Source organism: Symphalangus syndactylus, chromosome 3, assembly GCF_028878055.3.
Source record: "Symphalangus syndactylus isolate Jambi chromosome 3, NHGRI_mSymSyn1-v2.1_pri, whole genome shotgun sequence".
Lineage (NCBI taxonomy): Eukaryota > Metazoa > Chordata > Mammalia > Primates > Hylobatidae > Symphalangus > Symphalangus syndactylus.
The window spans coordinates 78,784,318-78,799,048 of record NC_072425.2 but is presented as its reverse complement, the minus strand read 5'-3'; the positions used below and the strand labels follow the sequence as shown (position 1 = coordinate 78,799,048).

Sequence of the window (14,731 nt, the reverse complement as noted above, 5' to 3'; positions counted from 1 at the left end):
GGGCGCAACTGTTAAGTAATGCTAATCTTGAATGAATGAAATAGTTTTAAAATTGAATGTAATAGCAAAAAAAAAAAAAATTCATGATAGACAAAATATCAAAACTTTAAATAAAGGCTTGCACTCGCACAACCCGGGCTCACCGGCCTCTCCCTGCTCCTGGCCCGGCTTCCCAGCTTGGTTCTCTACAAGTCAGAATTCCTAGCAAAATCAAAGTGTGCGCGCATCTGCCCGAGTCCACGCCGCAGAGTTATTTCTGCCCCATCCTCCCTATTTGAACGCAAACAGGACAGGATTTTCCTGGGTGCAGTCCCTGCGTTGGGTGAATAGCGGAGTGATAAAGCCTGGCGTTCTCCACCTGCAGGCGGAGGCTGACGGCGCGGTCTTTGGCGCGAGTCCGTGTACCGCGGCCGCCCCGCCCCGGTGGGAGGGAACGACGGAGGAAGCTGCGGGTGTAACGGGAGGAGAGCGCCAGGCGGAGCTGGGGCGTCCTTCCCGCTCGCTTCTTGACTCGCGTTACTGCCGGCCGCCTCCCGCGCCTGGTGTCCGGGACGCGCCTGAACCTGCTACCTCCGAGCCTGGTGCGGCGCCTTGCGCTCCAGAAAGCTGCGGCGCGAGTCCGCGGGGCCGACCCCGGAGACGCAGCTGGGGCCGGGCGCGGCTTGGCGGGAGGGTCTGCAGCGCGGAGGGAGGCTGGAGCTTCTCACCGACGGGAGTGGGCTGCCAGTGCGTGAGGAAGAGAGCGAGAGACTGGAGAGGGGAGAGAGAGCAGCGTCGGAGCCGCGCAGGGGACTGGAGTGACAGCGGGAGCGGCGAAGGGCTGCCGTCGCCGGGCCCGGGTCTCAGGGCGCCTGGCCGAAGTGAGCATGGCTTCAGTGGCCTGGGCCTTCCTCAAGGTGCTGCTGCTTCTCCCTACTCAGACTTGGAGCCCTGTAGGAGCGGGAAATCCACGTAAGTACAGCAAATGGTTTAAAACTTGCGCTAGGCTGTCTGGAAAACTTTGTATTTTTTTATTATCGGTAATATTTGGAAGTGGAATTGCAGAACATGCTCCTGAACATAAAGAACCTTGAAAAAACATATTGAATTGCAACCCGAAAAAGACGATTTTGTTTACAATAGACTTTTCTCTTGTGGGGGAGTCTAAGATATGCCATGCATGTTTTGACTTTTTAATCTATGTACTTGAATATTCATTGAGAAAGTGGACGTTTCTGTAAAACCTGAAAAGAGCATCTTAAGAGATTTGCCTGCAAGTGCTGTCATTTATTCCTTTTTAGGGTTGTAATATTTTATAGGAATTAAGTCTAACAAGGAAAAAAACTGGCAGACATTACATCATACTGCATCAACTTAGATGTTAGCAGCTTACAGTTTTGCCGACCTTGGCAGCTTCAGAGTTAAGATGCTAATTAACTTCCATGCACTGTAGGGACAGAGCGCCTGTGGGCGAAACTAAATTTAAGAACCCCAAATTAATAACCTGCCCTAACTACTAAGGGAATAACACTTGAACACCCCTGTCAGGGGCTTCGTTTCTCATAGTAGAAAGTTCTTGCTTAAAGACAAAACTGAGCCAGTCATTTAGGTGATCTTGAAAATGATTCCTCTCTGGATGCTAATATTTTACATTGTTTAATTTGCCATTGGGTTCCCTGTTTTTTATTTTCCTTAATTTGATAAACACCTAGGAAGCCTTTATTTCTAGAATGGGCTATGATTCTAATATAATGATGATATTCCAGAGAGTTGAGCAAAACGTAATGTACCCATATTTTATCACACATAAAAATGTTTACACAACATTACACATTTTCTTTTTCTTGGCTTGGAGTAAATCTCTATCAGGGAGTTGTCTTTCTTGATTAATCGAACCATGAGATTAGAATTTTTAAAATGTCTTCCTCCTCCTTCTGAAATCACTTTTATTTTTCTTTCAGTGACATCTCCCCGCTGTCAGCCTCAGCCCTCTTCTACCAAAATCTCCTTTGAAATAAGTTCCAATAAATGCTAGTGGCCATGTTTGGAAATTTAGATTACTGCAGGATAACCAAGGGTAGCTTTCAGCGGTTCTCCTAAGCTGTCGTGAAAAGTTTGCCGTAGCTCAGTGCTCTTCCACCCGCGGGCACAGGGCTGGGTTCTTCACACACAGGGCACACACGTGGGTTCATGCACTCACTGTGCATCTTGATTCAGTTTCGCCTCAGTTAATCCTGCACTTGGTGTGCCCTTCCCAAAAACAAGCTCCGGACTCCTTTGGTCAGGTGCTGTACAGTGTTTCAGATTCAACTTTAATCTGCTTTTGTGAGAAGACTTTGTTAATAAAACGTAGTTACTTACATCAAATCAAAATCCTTGCCTCTTGTAATCTAAACTGCTGTTTGGCTTAAATAAATACATAAATTGAATTACTTATAGAAAGGCACGCTAGAGTAATTGACCAATCAACTGGCAAAATACAACAAAAAAAATAAGTCACTAGAGGTCACTCTTACTATTGAAGAGTCTTCAAAAAGACCTTCCTGGAGAAAAGCAAAGCAATGAAATCTGACTGAGACCCTGACACCACCTTTCCTGTTTCTGTTGTATAGTTATGATTACTTTTTATTCTCAGGATTAGTTGTATTGATAGTTGTTTTGCTTGGAATCCAGTGGAAGGGTTACAAAGCCCTTAGAAATTAAGCGCTTCTCGTTTACAATGAACATTCTTCTTGGAGGAGGAGAGGGCAGGGACAGATGTTCCAAATGGACTCAGCACCAGATGGGGCTCTCGCCAGTCACTGAGTGACACTTAGAATTTCAATACTACTTTTGTGGGTGTTTTCAGTCTTCTTTTATTGATGAAACTTAGTATTCCCATGTCTAATAAATTTTACTAATTTTAAGTTACCTTTTAGATCAAGTAATTCTTCCAGATAAAACTATATAATAATGAGACCACCTTCAATACCAAGAAGAAAGTCAATAAGGACATGGAAAAGTTTCCTTCTCGGGTAGACACCATGAGTTGCTCACGTTATTCACAGCTGGTTTTCCAGTCACCCACGAAGGCAGCCTGTTGATAATGGCATGAAATGGCTCTTCATGAGAAGATCTCTCTAGGCCAGGCGCGGTGGCTCGTGTCTGTAATCCCAGCACTTTGGGAGGCCGAGGTGGGTGGATCACCTGAGGTCAGGAGTTCGAGACCAGCCTGGCCACCTGGTGAAACCCTGTCTCTACTAAAAATACAAAAAATTAGCCGGGCGTGGTGGCAGGCACCTGTAATCCCAGCTACTCGGGAGGCTGAGGCAGGAGAATCACTTGAACCTGGGAGGTGGAGGTTGCAGTGAGCCGAGATCCCACCGTAGCACTCCAGCCTGGTGTGCTATGCAACAAGAGCAAAACGCAAAACTCCGTCTCAAAAAAAAAAAAAAGCTCTCTAAACATTTGGCATTTTGGGGATTATGTGCAGTTTATTTGAATGTTATTTGACCCGACAAATACATGGGAAAGCTTTGTTAGGAAGATTCTGCACGAAGGGAAATATTTTCCTAACTTCAGTGCCCATGGACTTGCAGTGAGTGAAAGGTCACTTATTGCTCTCTTTGAGTCCCTGAAAACAATAGGAAGCATCAAGAGAAGGATTGAACTCTGGGCACTGATCCCAGGGATACACACACAAATGGCTGGGCAGATTTTGCAGAAATTCCTGTAATTGGTAAAATGCTGAGTAATAGCCTTTGATGTAACTTTTCAGTGGGTTAATTTATTCATTACTTAGCCTAAAACACTTTTAATTTTAATTGCCTCAATTTTTTCCCCTAAATGGTTATGTTTTGCAAGTTCGTCAGTCAGCCTGGGAAAAGAAGGGTAAGCGTACTATACAGTGTGCGTGGGTTAGTTAGGAAACTCACTTATGATGTGAAATGTGTCAGGAAAGATATCTCACAGAGTGTAGGAATAATTATTTTTATAGGTGTTTCATTTTGGACCTTTTAGTAATACCATTTAAAGAGAGATTCTGCAGATGAGTAACAGACTTAATTTTAGTGTCAAATGATACTCTATAAAAAATGGAGTTCAGGCCGGGCGTGGTGGCTCACACCTGTAATCCCAGCACTTTGGAAGGCTGAGGCGGGTGGATCACTTGAGGTTGGGAGTTCGAAACCAGCATGGACAAAATGGTGAAACCCCGTCTCTACTAAAAATACGAAAAAATTGCGGGGCATGGTGGCAGGTGCCTGTGAGGAGGCAGTGAGCCGACATCGTGCCATTGCACTCCAGCCTGGGTGACAGACTGAGACTCTGTCTCAAAAAAAAAAAAAAAAAAAAAGTAGTTCAGATGCCTTTATTCATGTTCACCAAACTCTATACAAACAGTATGGAGCATAAGTAGCCCATGGAAATGATAATCAATTCCAAGACATTGGTTTGATCATGAAAGAAGAAAAATCAAATTACTTGGCATTCTTCTTCCTCTTCCTCTCTCCTTCTCTTTTTGAACAATTCAGTCCAAAGTCATTCAGTTCAGCTTAGGCATGTGCTGGGTAGTGGGGAGGCCCAGGGCCATGGCACAGCATTCAGAAACCAGCAGGGTAAGGAAAGCATCCACAGTGTAGCAAGGGTGGGGACCTGGAGAGACAGGAGACAGCACTGGTGGTGACCTATAGCAAGTTGTCAGAGGTTGAGTGGAGTGAGGAAGGAGGCATTCCAGATTAACAGAGGCTAAGAAAACAAGGCATGTAAATACTATTCTGCATTTAATACTTATGTTATACAGGACATGATTGGGAATTGGTGAAACTTGAACAAGATTGGGGATTAAATATTGGAACTGTATCCATGATGACTGTGATGATCATATTATGGTTATATAGGAGAACATCTGTGTTGTGGGAAATGTACATTGAAGTATTCAGGGGTGATACAGCATGTTAGCATAGTTCTTCCACGTTTTCTGTAAATTTGTTTCAAAATCAAATGGTTACCTTAAAAAACCATTCAAAATTGTGTTTAAAGGAAACGTGGACCAATAGAAAAACTCAGAATAAATAAATGTAGTTAAATTGATGCATTTTACCTAAGAGATGTAGATTTAAAATAAAGAGGCCAAAAAAAAAACAATTATGAGAAATAACAGTTCATTTATGTATGACTCTAAATCAAATTAGCCTGGATTTCTGAATGACAAGGATGTAATTGGCATTGGGATTATTCCCCATTCCTTTTGGGAAGTTTATTGTCTAGGACATCTGTATCAGTCTTCGAAGTACTTTTTAAAGCTTGGCTATCTGAATGAACCCATCAGACTGACTGTTATCCGGCCTTCTGTAATGGGCTTCCACACCTTTGACGAGACTCTTGGCTGAAAGGTTGCTTGCCCCTAGGCCTGGTTGCTCCCTGTTGTAAGAGCATTTGCAAACGCTTGGTTGTACATGATTGTGCACATGTCAAGTCTGCTCTGTCACTGTAGAAAAAGTATTCCTTTTCTACTTTGACATATAAAACATAGAATTGTTTTAAATGTCTTCTGTCAAGGATTTCATATATCTGCTTGATGTGATGTGATACTGTATAAAAGGAAAGTGTGAAATTCATTACTTACTATGATAGCCTTAACAGGCCTACAGTAAATCTAGTTTTCTAAAAAATGGAGTATATGCTTAGCTTGGTTAAAATTTTATAATGAAATGACTACCCTGGTAATAAAAATTTAAAAATATCATAAAGTGGGGGCTAAAAATGATACTGCATGTGTTCCAGTTAATGAACATTTTTATTGTAATAATACGAAGAGTGATTGAAACCTAAAAACATTTGAGATTTTAAAATAGTTTTAACCTTATAACTACAGGATTATAATTTAAGTAGCATACCTACTTAATAAGGTAGTAATTAAAATTATTGCTAAGAATTAAATTACCAAGAAGACATGGTCTAATATGTATTGCCTGGGCTGTGGTTTGAATTACTTTTAAGTATAATCACATTTTTTGAGAGTATAAAAACAGAGGATGTTACTTGCTTCTAATTCACAGATGTGTTTATGAACCATTGGCAATTAAAGCATTTGCAATTGAGGCCTTAAGAAAATTTTAGGTTAAAATCAACATGTTGAGTTATGCCTTATAACTCAGTATGTGCTTATACTTTATATGCTTTACAGAGTTTTGAGTATATAATATATATGTATAATAGTATATTTCTCCAGGAAATATATAACTTGTAGTTCCTTGACTTATTTTGTAACTAAATCCCGTGGAAAAAAGTTTATTGAATGTCATTGTTTCCCGGGCAAATGTAGAGTTAGGAAAATGATATACGTACATATTGGGCATCTTTTAGAAGGCTTGGACTTGGTAGCTCAAATATTCTACAACTTTGAGCTTCAACTTTCTGGCCAGTTCAAGAGATCTCTTCACTGTCCTTTTCATGTAAAGTCAATGTTTATGGAACACTATACCGAAATGGAAGGATTTCTTTGGAAACTGAACAAACAATTGAATTACTCCTTGACTGGATGGAGTGATTTGATCTAAAATATTACCTATCAGTTTTAGATATCTGTTCAATCAGAGCTGCCTCCATATACGCAAATGATAATTTGTCTTGAATTTTTAGATATCTTAGCCCTCAGACAAGCTAATAGAATTTAAGTTGAACCTGCTGTTTTAGGGACAGTTGAATTGTTGGGGTGCCCAGGAAAGCAGTCACATTTTTCTGTAAGTGTGTGTTCATTTGGCTGGAATGTGGGTGAGGAAGAAGTTATATGTGAATTGAAAGAAACACTGCCTCAATGTCACATGTTAAATTAAATTACAGGCAGAACTAAGCGAGTTGATGATTGCTGCCGCTGGGAGCAGAGAGTATTTGCAGCTTACATTTATAACAGAAGGAGGGATTTAAAATATAGTATTATGCCTACCCTGATACAGCCAACCTCTTCCACCCGCCCCCCCCCACACATACACATACATGCTTACCCTGAAACTATGAAAGAAGGGTGTCTCTCAGACATCCTATATTTAACCCAGCTTTGGACAGGTCCCTGGAGTCTAGTCTTTTTGAACACAGCAGTGAAGATAAGGAATGGGGAAGGGCCTTTGATTTCAAGACCACTAGATATAGTAGACTCCTAATTTAATTTCAGAGACAAATCAATTATTAACACAAATACGAAGAGAACAGTATTTTAAGCAAAGCCTCTCTTGTGGCAGATAACCTTTTAAGGTGTCTCCCAATTGGGTTTCCTATTTTAGATGACTTTTTGAAGAATATATCTTTGTAATAGAAATATATTTGATGATTGTCAACTTTAAGAACTTCACATTTGCTATAATTAAGATTTTTATGAATTTATTGTAAGAAGATTGGTAGAAAAAGTAATGCAACATCAAATGGGAAAATAAATATATAATATTATATAGCTGTTCAAATACAGAGTTTATGTTTTTTTTTTTTTTTTTTCTTTTGAGATGGAGTCTCCCTCTGTCGTCCAGGCTGGAGTGCAGTGGCGCAATCTCAGACTCACTGCAAGCTCCGCCTCCCGGGTTCACGCCATTCTCCTGCCTCAGCCTCTCCGAATAGCTGGGACTACAGGCGCCCGCCACCACGCCCAGCTAATTTTTTGTGTTTTTAGTAGAGATGGGGTTTCACCGTGGTCTCGATCTCCTGACCTCGTGATCCGCCCGCCTCGGCCTCCCAAAGTGCTGGGATTACAAGCGTGAGCCACCGCGCCCAGCCGAGTTTATGATTCTTGTGCTAATTTGAACTGCTGTACAACACCAGGAGAAAAGTCCACAGTTGTGTTAAGAAAGCTCTTATAAGCTTATGAAATTTTATAGCACAGGCTTTCACAGTAGCTACAATTTACAAACATTTGTAAAAGTTAGGAAAAGTTCTGGATTCCTCAATAGAAAATGATTTTGCTTAGCTTTATGAAAGCAACTAATTTATCTCCTTTTATTCTCGTCCACTAACAATTTAAGGAACCCAGATGATCTTTTAAAATTATGATAAAACTAAGCTAGTAACATATCACATAGATTTTGAGATACTGTGAATAACCATATAAAATAACAATTTGCTATTCTTCATGTATAAAAATAAGCTTAACACGCTTATCAATACATCTTGAACTAAAAGAGATTTATTTCAGCAGTGTTGCCAAAGGGCAAGCAATGCCTGCTGCCCATAAAAAACTTTGAATTCCTTAAGCTCAGGGCTCGTCACTAGTCATGTAACCCACTGCGTGTGCACACATCCATCTGTGCCCATCCATGTTCCCCCAGAGGACTTTGAGGCAAGGAAATTGATGCAAATATGCTGATGCTCGTATTGTTTGCTATGCTGTAAGTAATACAGTCCTTTGCTTTGACCCAGGAATCTTCTGCCGCAACCATGAAACAAACTGGCAGGCTCATTTGTTAGCTTGCAAGTAGGGTAAAATCTCTCCTCACGGTTCCTCACAGTGTACTTGTCTGTGCAATGGTCGTCTTCTTCATGAATATAATTATAACATGACATAAGAAATAGTGAGAAGATCTTACCTATAGATAAGCATTGCAATATAAAAATAGCTATGTCATTTCATAAATCACAGTCGACACATTCTAGAGAAGAGATTAGGCAGCTTTCCTTTTTTGGATGTCACAGTTGATTCTACTGTCCTTATTTCTTCTTCTCTTTTCTGGGATATGAGGAAGAATTGCTGTGACAAAGCTCATCACCTGGGTGGCCAGGGTTGATTGTAAATTTGTTTTGTTTTTGGCAGGCTAGGCAGATGTCCTCTACCTCCTTCTTCATGCCGTGTGACATTCATCCCTTTGATTTTCCTATTGCATTTTATTTAGTATTTTAGAATACTGCACACATTTCATTCTGGAAAGTCCGCTGTCCCAGCCAGAGTTTTCTTAGAAAGCTGAGCCTGATGGGCATTTGTGCAGGTAGCCTCTTTTAGAAAGTGAGCTCATGAAAGAGGGAAGAATGGAATAGAGAAGAAAAATCCAGCAGAAGGGGGCATCATTGAGCTGATCACTTCTGTGAGCAACTGGGGCGTGAACTCCCTGGGAAGCTTTCCGGAAGCCCACAGAATGTGTTTCACAGCTGTGCCTCTGAGAGACAGCAGAGGGAATGCATTTATCCCCAGTCCTGTCCAGGGATTCAGCTCTGCCCTGGGGGCATTAACTCCTGGCTCTAAGGAGAGGAATATGAATGAATGGGTTGCGGCTGGGTTTCTGCAGGCATCGAAGAGGCCAAGAGACAGAGAACTTGAACACTTAACTTCTTTTTTTTTTTTTTTAATTATTATTATACTTTAAGTTTTAGGGTACATGTGCACAACATGCAGGTTTGTTACATATGTATACATGTGCCATGTTGGTGTGCTACACCCATTAACTCGTCATTTAGCATTAGGTGTATCTCCTAATGCTATCCCTCCCCCCTCCCCCCACCCCACAACAGTCCCCAGTGTGTAATGTTCCCCTTCCTGTGCCCATGTGTTCTCATTGTTCAATTCCCACTTATGAGTGAGAACATGCGGTGTTTGGTTTTTTGTCCTTGTGACAGTTTGCTGAGAATGATGGTTTCCAGCTTCATCCATGTCCCTACAAAGGACATGAACTCATCATTTTTTATGGCTGCATAGTATTCCATGGTGTATATGCGCCACATTTTCATAATCTAGTCTATCATTGTTGGACGTTTGGGTTGGTTCCAAGTCTTTGCTATTGTGAATAGTGCCACAATAAACATATGTGTACATGTGTCTTTATAGCAGAATGATTTATAATCCTTTGGGTATATACCCAGTAATGGGATGGCTGGGTCAAATGGTATTTCTAGTTCTAGATCCCTGAGGAATCACCACACCAACTTCCACAATGGTTGAACTAGTTTACAGTCCCACCAACGATGTAAAAGTGTTCCTGTTTCTCCACATCCTCTCCAGCCCCTGTTGTTTCCTGACTTTTTAATGATCACCATTCTAACTGGTGTGAGATGGTATCTCATTGTGGTTTTGATTTGCATTACTCTGATGGCCAGTGATGACGAGCATTTTTTCATGTGTTTTTTGGCTGCATAAATGTCTTCTTTTGAGAAGTGTCTGTTCATATCCTTGGCCCACTTTTGGATGGGGTCGTTTGTTTTTTTCTTGTAAATTTGTTTGAGTTCATTGTAGATTCTTGATATTAGCCCTTTGTCAGATGAGTAGGTTGCAAAAATTTTCTCCCGTTCTGTAGGTTACCTGTTCACTCTGATGGTAGTTTCTTTTGCTGTGCAGAAGCTCTTTAGTTTAATGAGATCCCATTTGTCAATTTTGGCTTTTGTTGCTATTGCTTTCGGTGTTTTAGACATGAAGTCCTTGCCCATGCCTATGTCCTAAATGGTATTAACTAGGTTTTCTTCTAGGGTTTTTATGGTTTTAGGTCTAATATGTAAGTCTTTAATCCATCTTGAATTAATTTTTGTATAAGGTGTAAGGAAGGGATCCGGTTTCAGCTTTCTACTTATGGCTAGCCAGTTTTCCCAGCACCATTTATTAAATAGGGAATCCTTTTCCCATTGCTTGTTTTTGTCAGGTTTGTCAAAGATCAGATAGTTGTAGATATGTGGCATTATTTCTGAGGGTTCTGTTCTGTTCCATTGGTCTATATCTCTGTTTTGGAACCAGTACCATGCTGTGTTGGTTACCGTAGCCTCGTAGCATAGTTTGAAGTCAGGTAGCGTGATGCCTCCAGCTTTGTTCTTTTGGCTTAGGATTGACTTGGCAATGGGCTCTTTTTTGGTTCCATATGAACTTTAAAGTAGTTTCTTCCAGTTCTGTGAAGAAAGTCATTGGTAGCTTGATGGGGATGGCATTGAATCTATAAATTACCTTGGGCAGTATGGCCATTTTCGTGATACTGATTCTTCCTATCCATGAGCATGGAATGTTCTTCCATTTGTTTGTATCCTCTTTTATTTCATTGAGCAGTGGTTTGTAGTTCTCCTTGAAGAGGTCCTTCACATCCCTTGTAAGTTGGATTCCTAGGTATTTTATTCTCTTTGAAGCAGTTGTGAATGGGAGTTCACTCATGATTTGGCTCTCTGTTTGTCTTTTATTTGTGTATAAGAATGCTTGTGATTTTTACACATTGATTTTGTATCCTGAGACTTTTCTGAAGTTGCTTATCAGCTTAAGGAGATTTTGGGCCGAGACAAGGGGTTTTCTAGATATACAATCATGTCATCTGTAAACAGAGACAATTTGACTTCCTCTTTTCCTAATTGAATGCCCTTTATTTCCTTCTCCTGCCTGATTGCCCTGGCCAGAACTTCTAACACTATGTTGAATAGGAGTGGTGAGGGAGGGCATCCCTGTCTTGTGCCAGTTTTCAAAGGGAATGGTTCCAGTTTTTGTCCATTCAGTATGATATTGGCTGTGGGTTTGTCATAGATAGCTCTTATTATTTTGAGATACGTCCCATCAGTACCTAATTTATTGAGAGTTTTTAGCATGAAATGTTGTTGAATTTTGTCAAAGGCCTTTTCTGCATCTATTGAGATAATCATGCGGTTTTTGTCTTTGGTTCTGTTTATATGCTGGATTACGTTTATTGATTTGCGTATGTTGAACCAACCTTGCATCCCAGGGATGAAGCCCACGTGATCATGGTGGATAAGCTTTTTGATGTGCTGCTGGATTCGGTTTGCCAGTATTTTATTGAGGATTTTTTGCATCAATGTTCATCAAGGATATTGGTCTAAAATTCTCTTTTTTTGTTGTGTCTCTGCCAGGCTTTGGTATCAGGATGATGCTGGCCTCATAAAATGAATTAGGGAGGATTCCTTCTTTTTCTATTGATTGGAATAGTTTCAGAAGGAATGGAACCAGCTCCTTCTTGTACCTCTGGTAGAATTCGGCTGTGAATCCATCTGGTGGTGGACTTTTTTTGGTTGGTAAGCTATTAATTATTGCCTCAATTTCAGAGCCTGTTCTTGGTCTATTCAGAGATTCAACTTCTTCCTAGTTTAGTCTTGGGAGGGTGTATGTGTCGAGGAATTTATCCATTTCTTCTAGATTTTAGTTTATTTGCACAGAGGTGTTTATAGTATTCTCTGATGGTAGTCTGTATTTCTGTGGGATCGGTGGTGTTGTCCCCTTTATCATTTTTTATTGTGTCTATTTGATTCTTCTCTCTTTTCTTCTTTAGTAGTCTTGCTAGCAGTCTATCAATTTTGTTGATCTTTTCAAAAAACTATCTCCTGGATTCATAGATTTTTTGAAGGGTTTTTTTGTATCTCTGTTTCCTTCAGTTCTGCTCTGATCTTATTTCTTGCCTTCTGCTAGCTTTTGAATGTATTTGCTCTTGCTTTTCTAGTTCTTTTAATTGTGATGTTAGGGTGTCAATTTTAGATCTTTCCTGCTTTCTCTTGTGGGCATTTAGTGCTATAAATTTCCAACTACACATTGCTTTGAAGGTGTCCCAGAGATTCTGGTATGTTTTGTCTTTGTTCTCATTGGTTTCAAAGAACATCTTTATTTCTGCCTTCATTTTGTTATGTACCCAGTAGTCATTCAGGAGCAGGTTATTCAGTTTCCATGTAGTTGAGTTGTTTTGAGTGAGTTTCTTAATCCTGAGTTCTAGTTTGATTGCACTGTGGTCTGAGAGACGTTTGTTATAATTTCTGTTCTTTTACATTTGCTGAGGAGTGCTTTACTTCCAACTCTGTGGTCAATTTTGGAATAGGTGTGGTGTGGTGCTGAAAAGAATGTATATTCTATTGATTTGTGGTAGAGAGTTCTGTAGATGGCTATTAGGTCTGCTTGGTGCAGAGCTGAGTTCATTTCCTGGATATCCTTGTTAACTTTCTGTCTCGTTGATCTGTCTACAGGATCAAATTCACACATAACAATATTAACCTTAAATGTAAATGGGCTAAATGCTCCAATTAAAAGACACAGATTGCCAAATTGGATAAAGAGTCAAGACCCATCAGTGTGCTGTGTTCAGGAAACCCATCTCACATGCAGAGGCACACATAGGCTCAAAATAAAGGGATGGAGGAAGATCTACCAAGAAAATGGAAAACAAAAAAAGGCAGGGGTTGCAATCCTAGTCTCTGATAAAACAGACTTTTAACCAACAAAGATCAAAAGAGACAAAGAAGGCCATTACTTAATGGTAAAGGGATCAATTCGACAAGAAGAACTAACTGTCCTAAATATATATGCACCCAATACAGGAGCACCCAGATTCATAAAGCAAGTCCTTAGAGACCTACAAAGAGACTTAGACTCCCACACAATAATAATGGGAGACTTTAACACCCCACTGTCAACATTAGACAGATCATCAAACACTTAACTTCTTAGGAGTAACTTCCTAAGAATGCTTAGGAAGGTGCTGCCACATTACACTGTGAGGAGCCGGTTAGCCCAGCACTGGCCAGAGTAAAAGGAGAGTGAAGAAGTACGAGGCAGGGCAGAGGAGGTGACCTGCCACAGTGTGGTTGATAACCACAGGGCACCTGTTTACAGAATGAGTCCATGGATTTATTCAGTTTTAACACATTTATATTAAGGTAGCAAGTTTTGCCTTCATGCTGCATTTCACGGTTACGTTTTTCAATACTAGATTCAAACTCCTAAAAGCACACCAGCATCTTCGGTTTTTCTCCTTGGCTTTTCTGAGTTACTAATTCCCTTCCCCATTTGTCCTGCCCCCATGGTACTGTCTTTCCTCACCCGGTCATGTATTGTTTTTCCTATCACCATGTCTTTGCATCTTTTGATTTTTTTTTTTTCCTGAAAAATCCACAATACCTTTTCCCTAATTTCTCTTGGAATACTACAGACCAAACTGTATGATGCCTTTCCTGACCACATTTCCTCACTTTCATTACTCTTTCAATGGAAAATCCAGAATAGGTACCTTTATGGGCCTTTCTTATTACACTGGGCTTATTGTATTGCAGTAGCTTTTGAATATATCACTGTTACATGACTGTGATATAATTAAGAGGTATTTTGTATCCCCAGCACCTAGCATCATGCCCGGAATGTGATCAGTAGTCAATATCTATAGAATGTGAATAAATGGGTGGCTACCTCAGATTGATGGAAACACAGGGACTGATGAGACTGAAGTAATGGGTCAGCAGAGTTATAGCATTCAGGGTAGTATTATAAAAATAAAGCTGAAAAGCCAACTTTGACCTAAAAGCCCCTTTACTTTTACAGTTGGCATTTTGAATTCAAATACAGGTGTTTATCACCTACAACTATCATTTACCATTTAATTAGAGTCACACTGCATTCCAACCTGTCACAGTAATGTGGACCCAGATTCTCTTTTTTAACCACCACTCCCCAAATTTCCTTTATAGCCTGTGTATTAGAGAAATAGAATCAATAGGAGATGCGTAGGAGATTTAATATAAAGAATTGGCTTATGTGGTTATGGAGCCTGGTAAATCTCATCTACAGGGTGAGCTGGCAGCCTGGAGATTCAAGGAGAGTTGATGTTCTGTTCGAAGGCTGATTGGCAAGAAGAGCTGCTGCTGCAGATGAATTCTAGAGAATTCTCTCTTTTTTGGCGGTGGTAGGGGGTCAGTATTTTTGTTCTATCCTGGCCTTCAGCTGATTGGATGAGGCCCACCCACATATGGAAGGCAGTGTATTTTACACAACCAATTAAATTGTTAATCTCCCAAAACACCCTTGCAGAAACATGCAGAATAATGTTTGACCAAATATCTGGGACCC

The 14,731-nt window shown here is 40.4% G+C and overlaps 1 protein-coding gene across 1 annotated transcript in view; it reads left to right on the top strand.

Annotated features, from left to right (window-relative positions):
• The first annotated feature begins 482 nt into the window (after positions 1–482).
• LOC129479353 (contactin-associated protein-like 3) overlaps positions 483–14,731 on the top strand; it is a 258,898-nt gene continuing 244,649 nt past the window's right edge. Inside the window, 1 exon segment of the mRNA XM_055272355.2 lies at positions 483–951. Within this exon segment, the coding sequence (XP_055128330.1) occupies positions 867–951 (85 nt within the window). The 5' untranslated portion in view covers positions 483–866.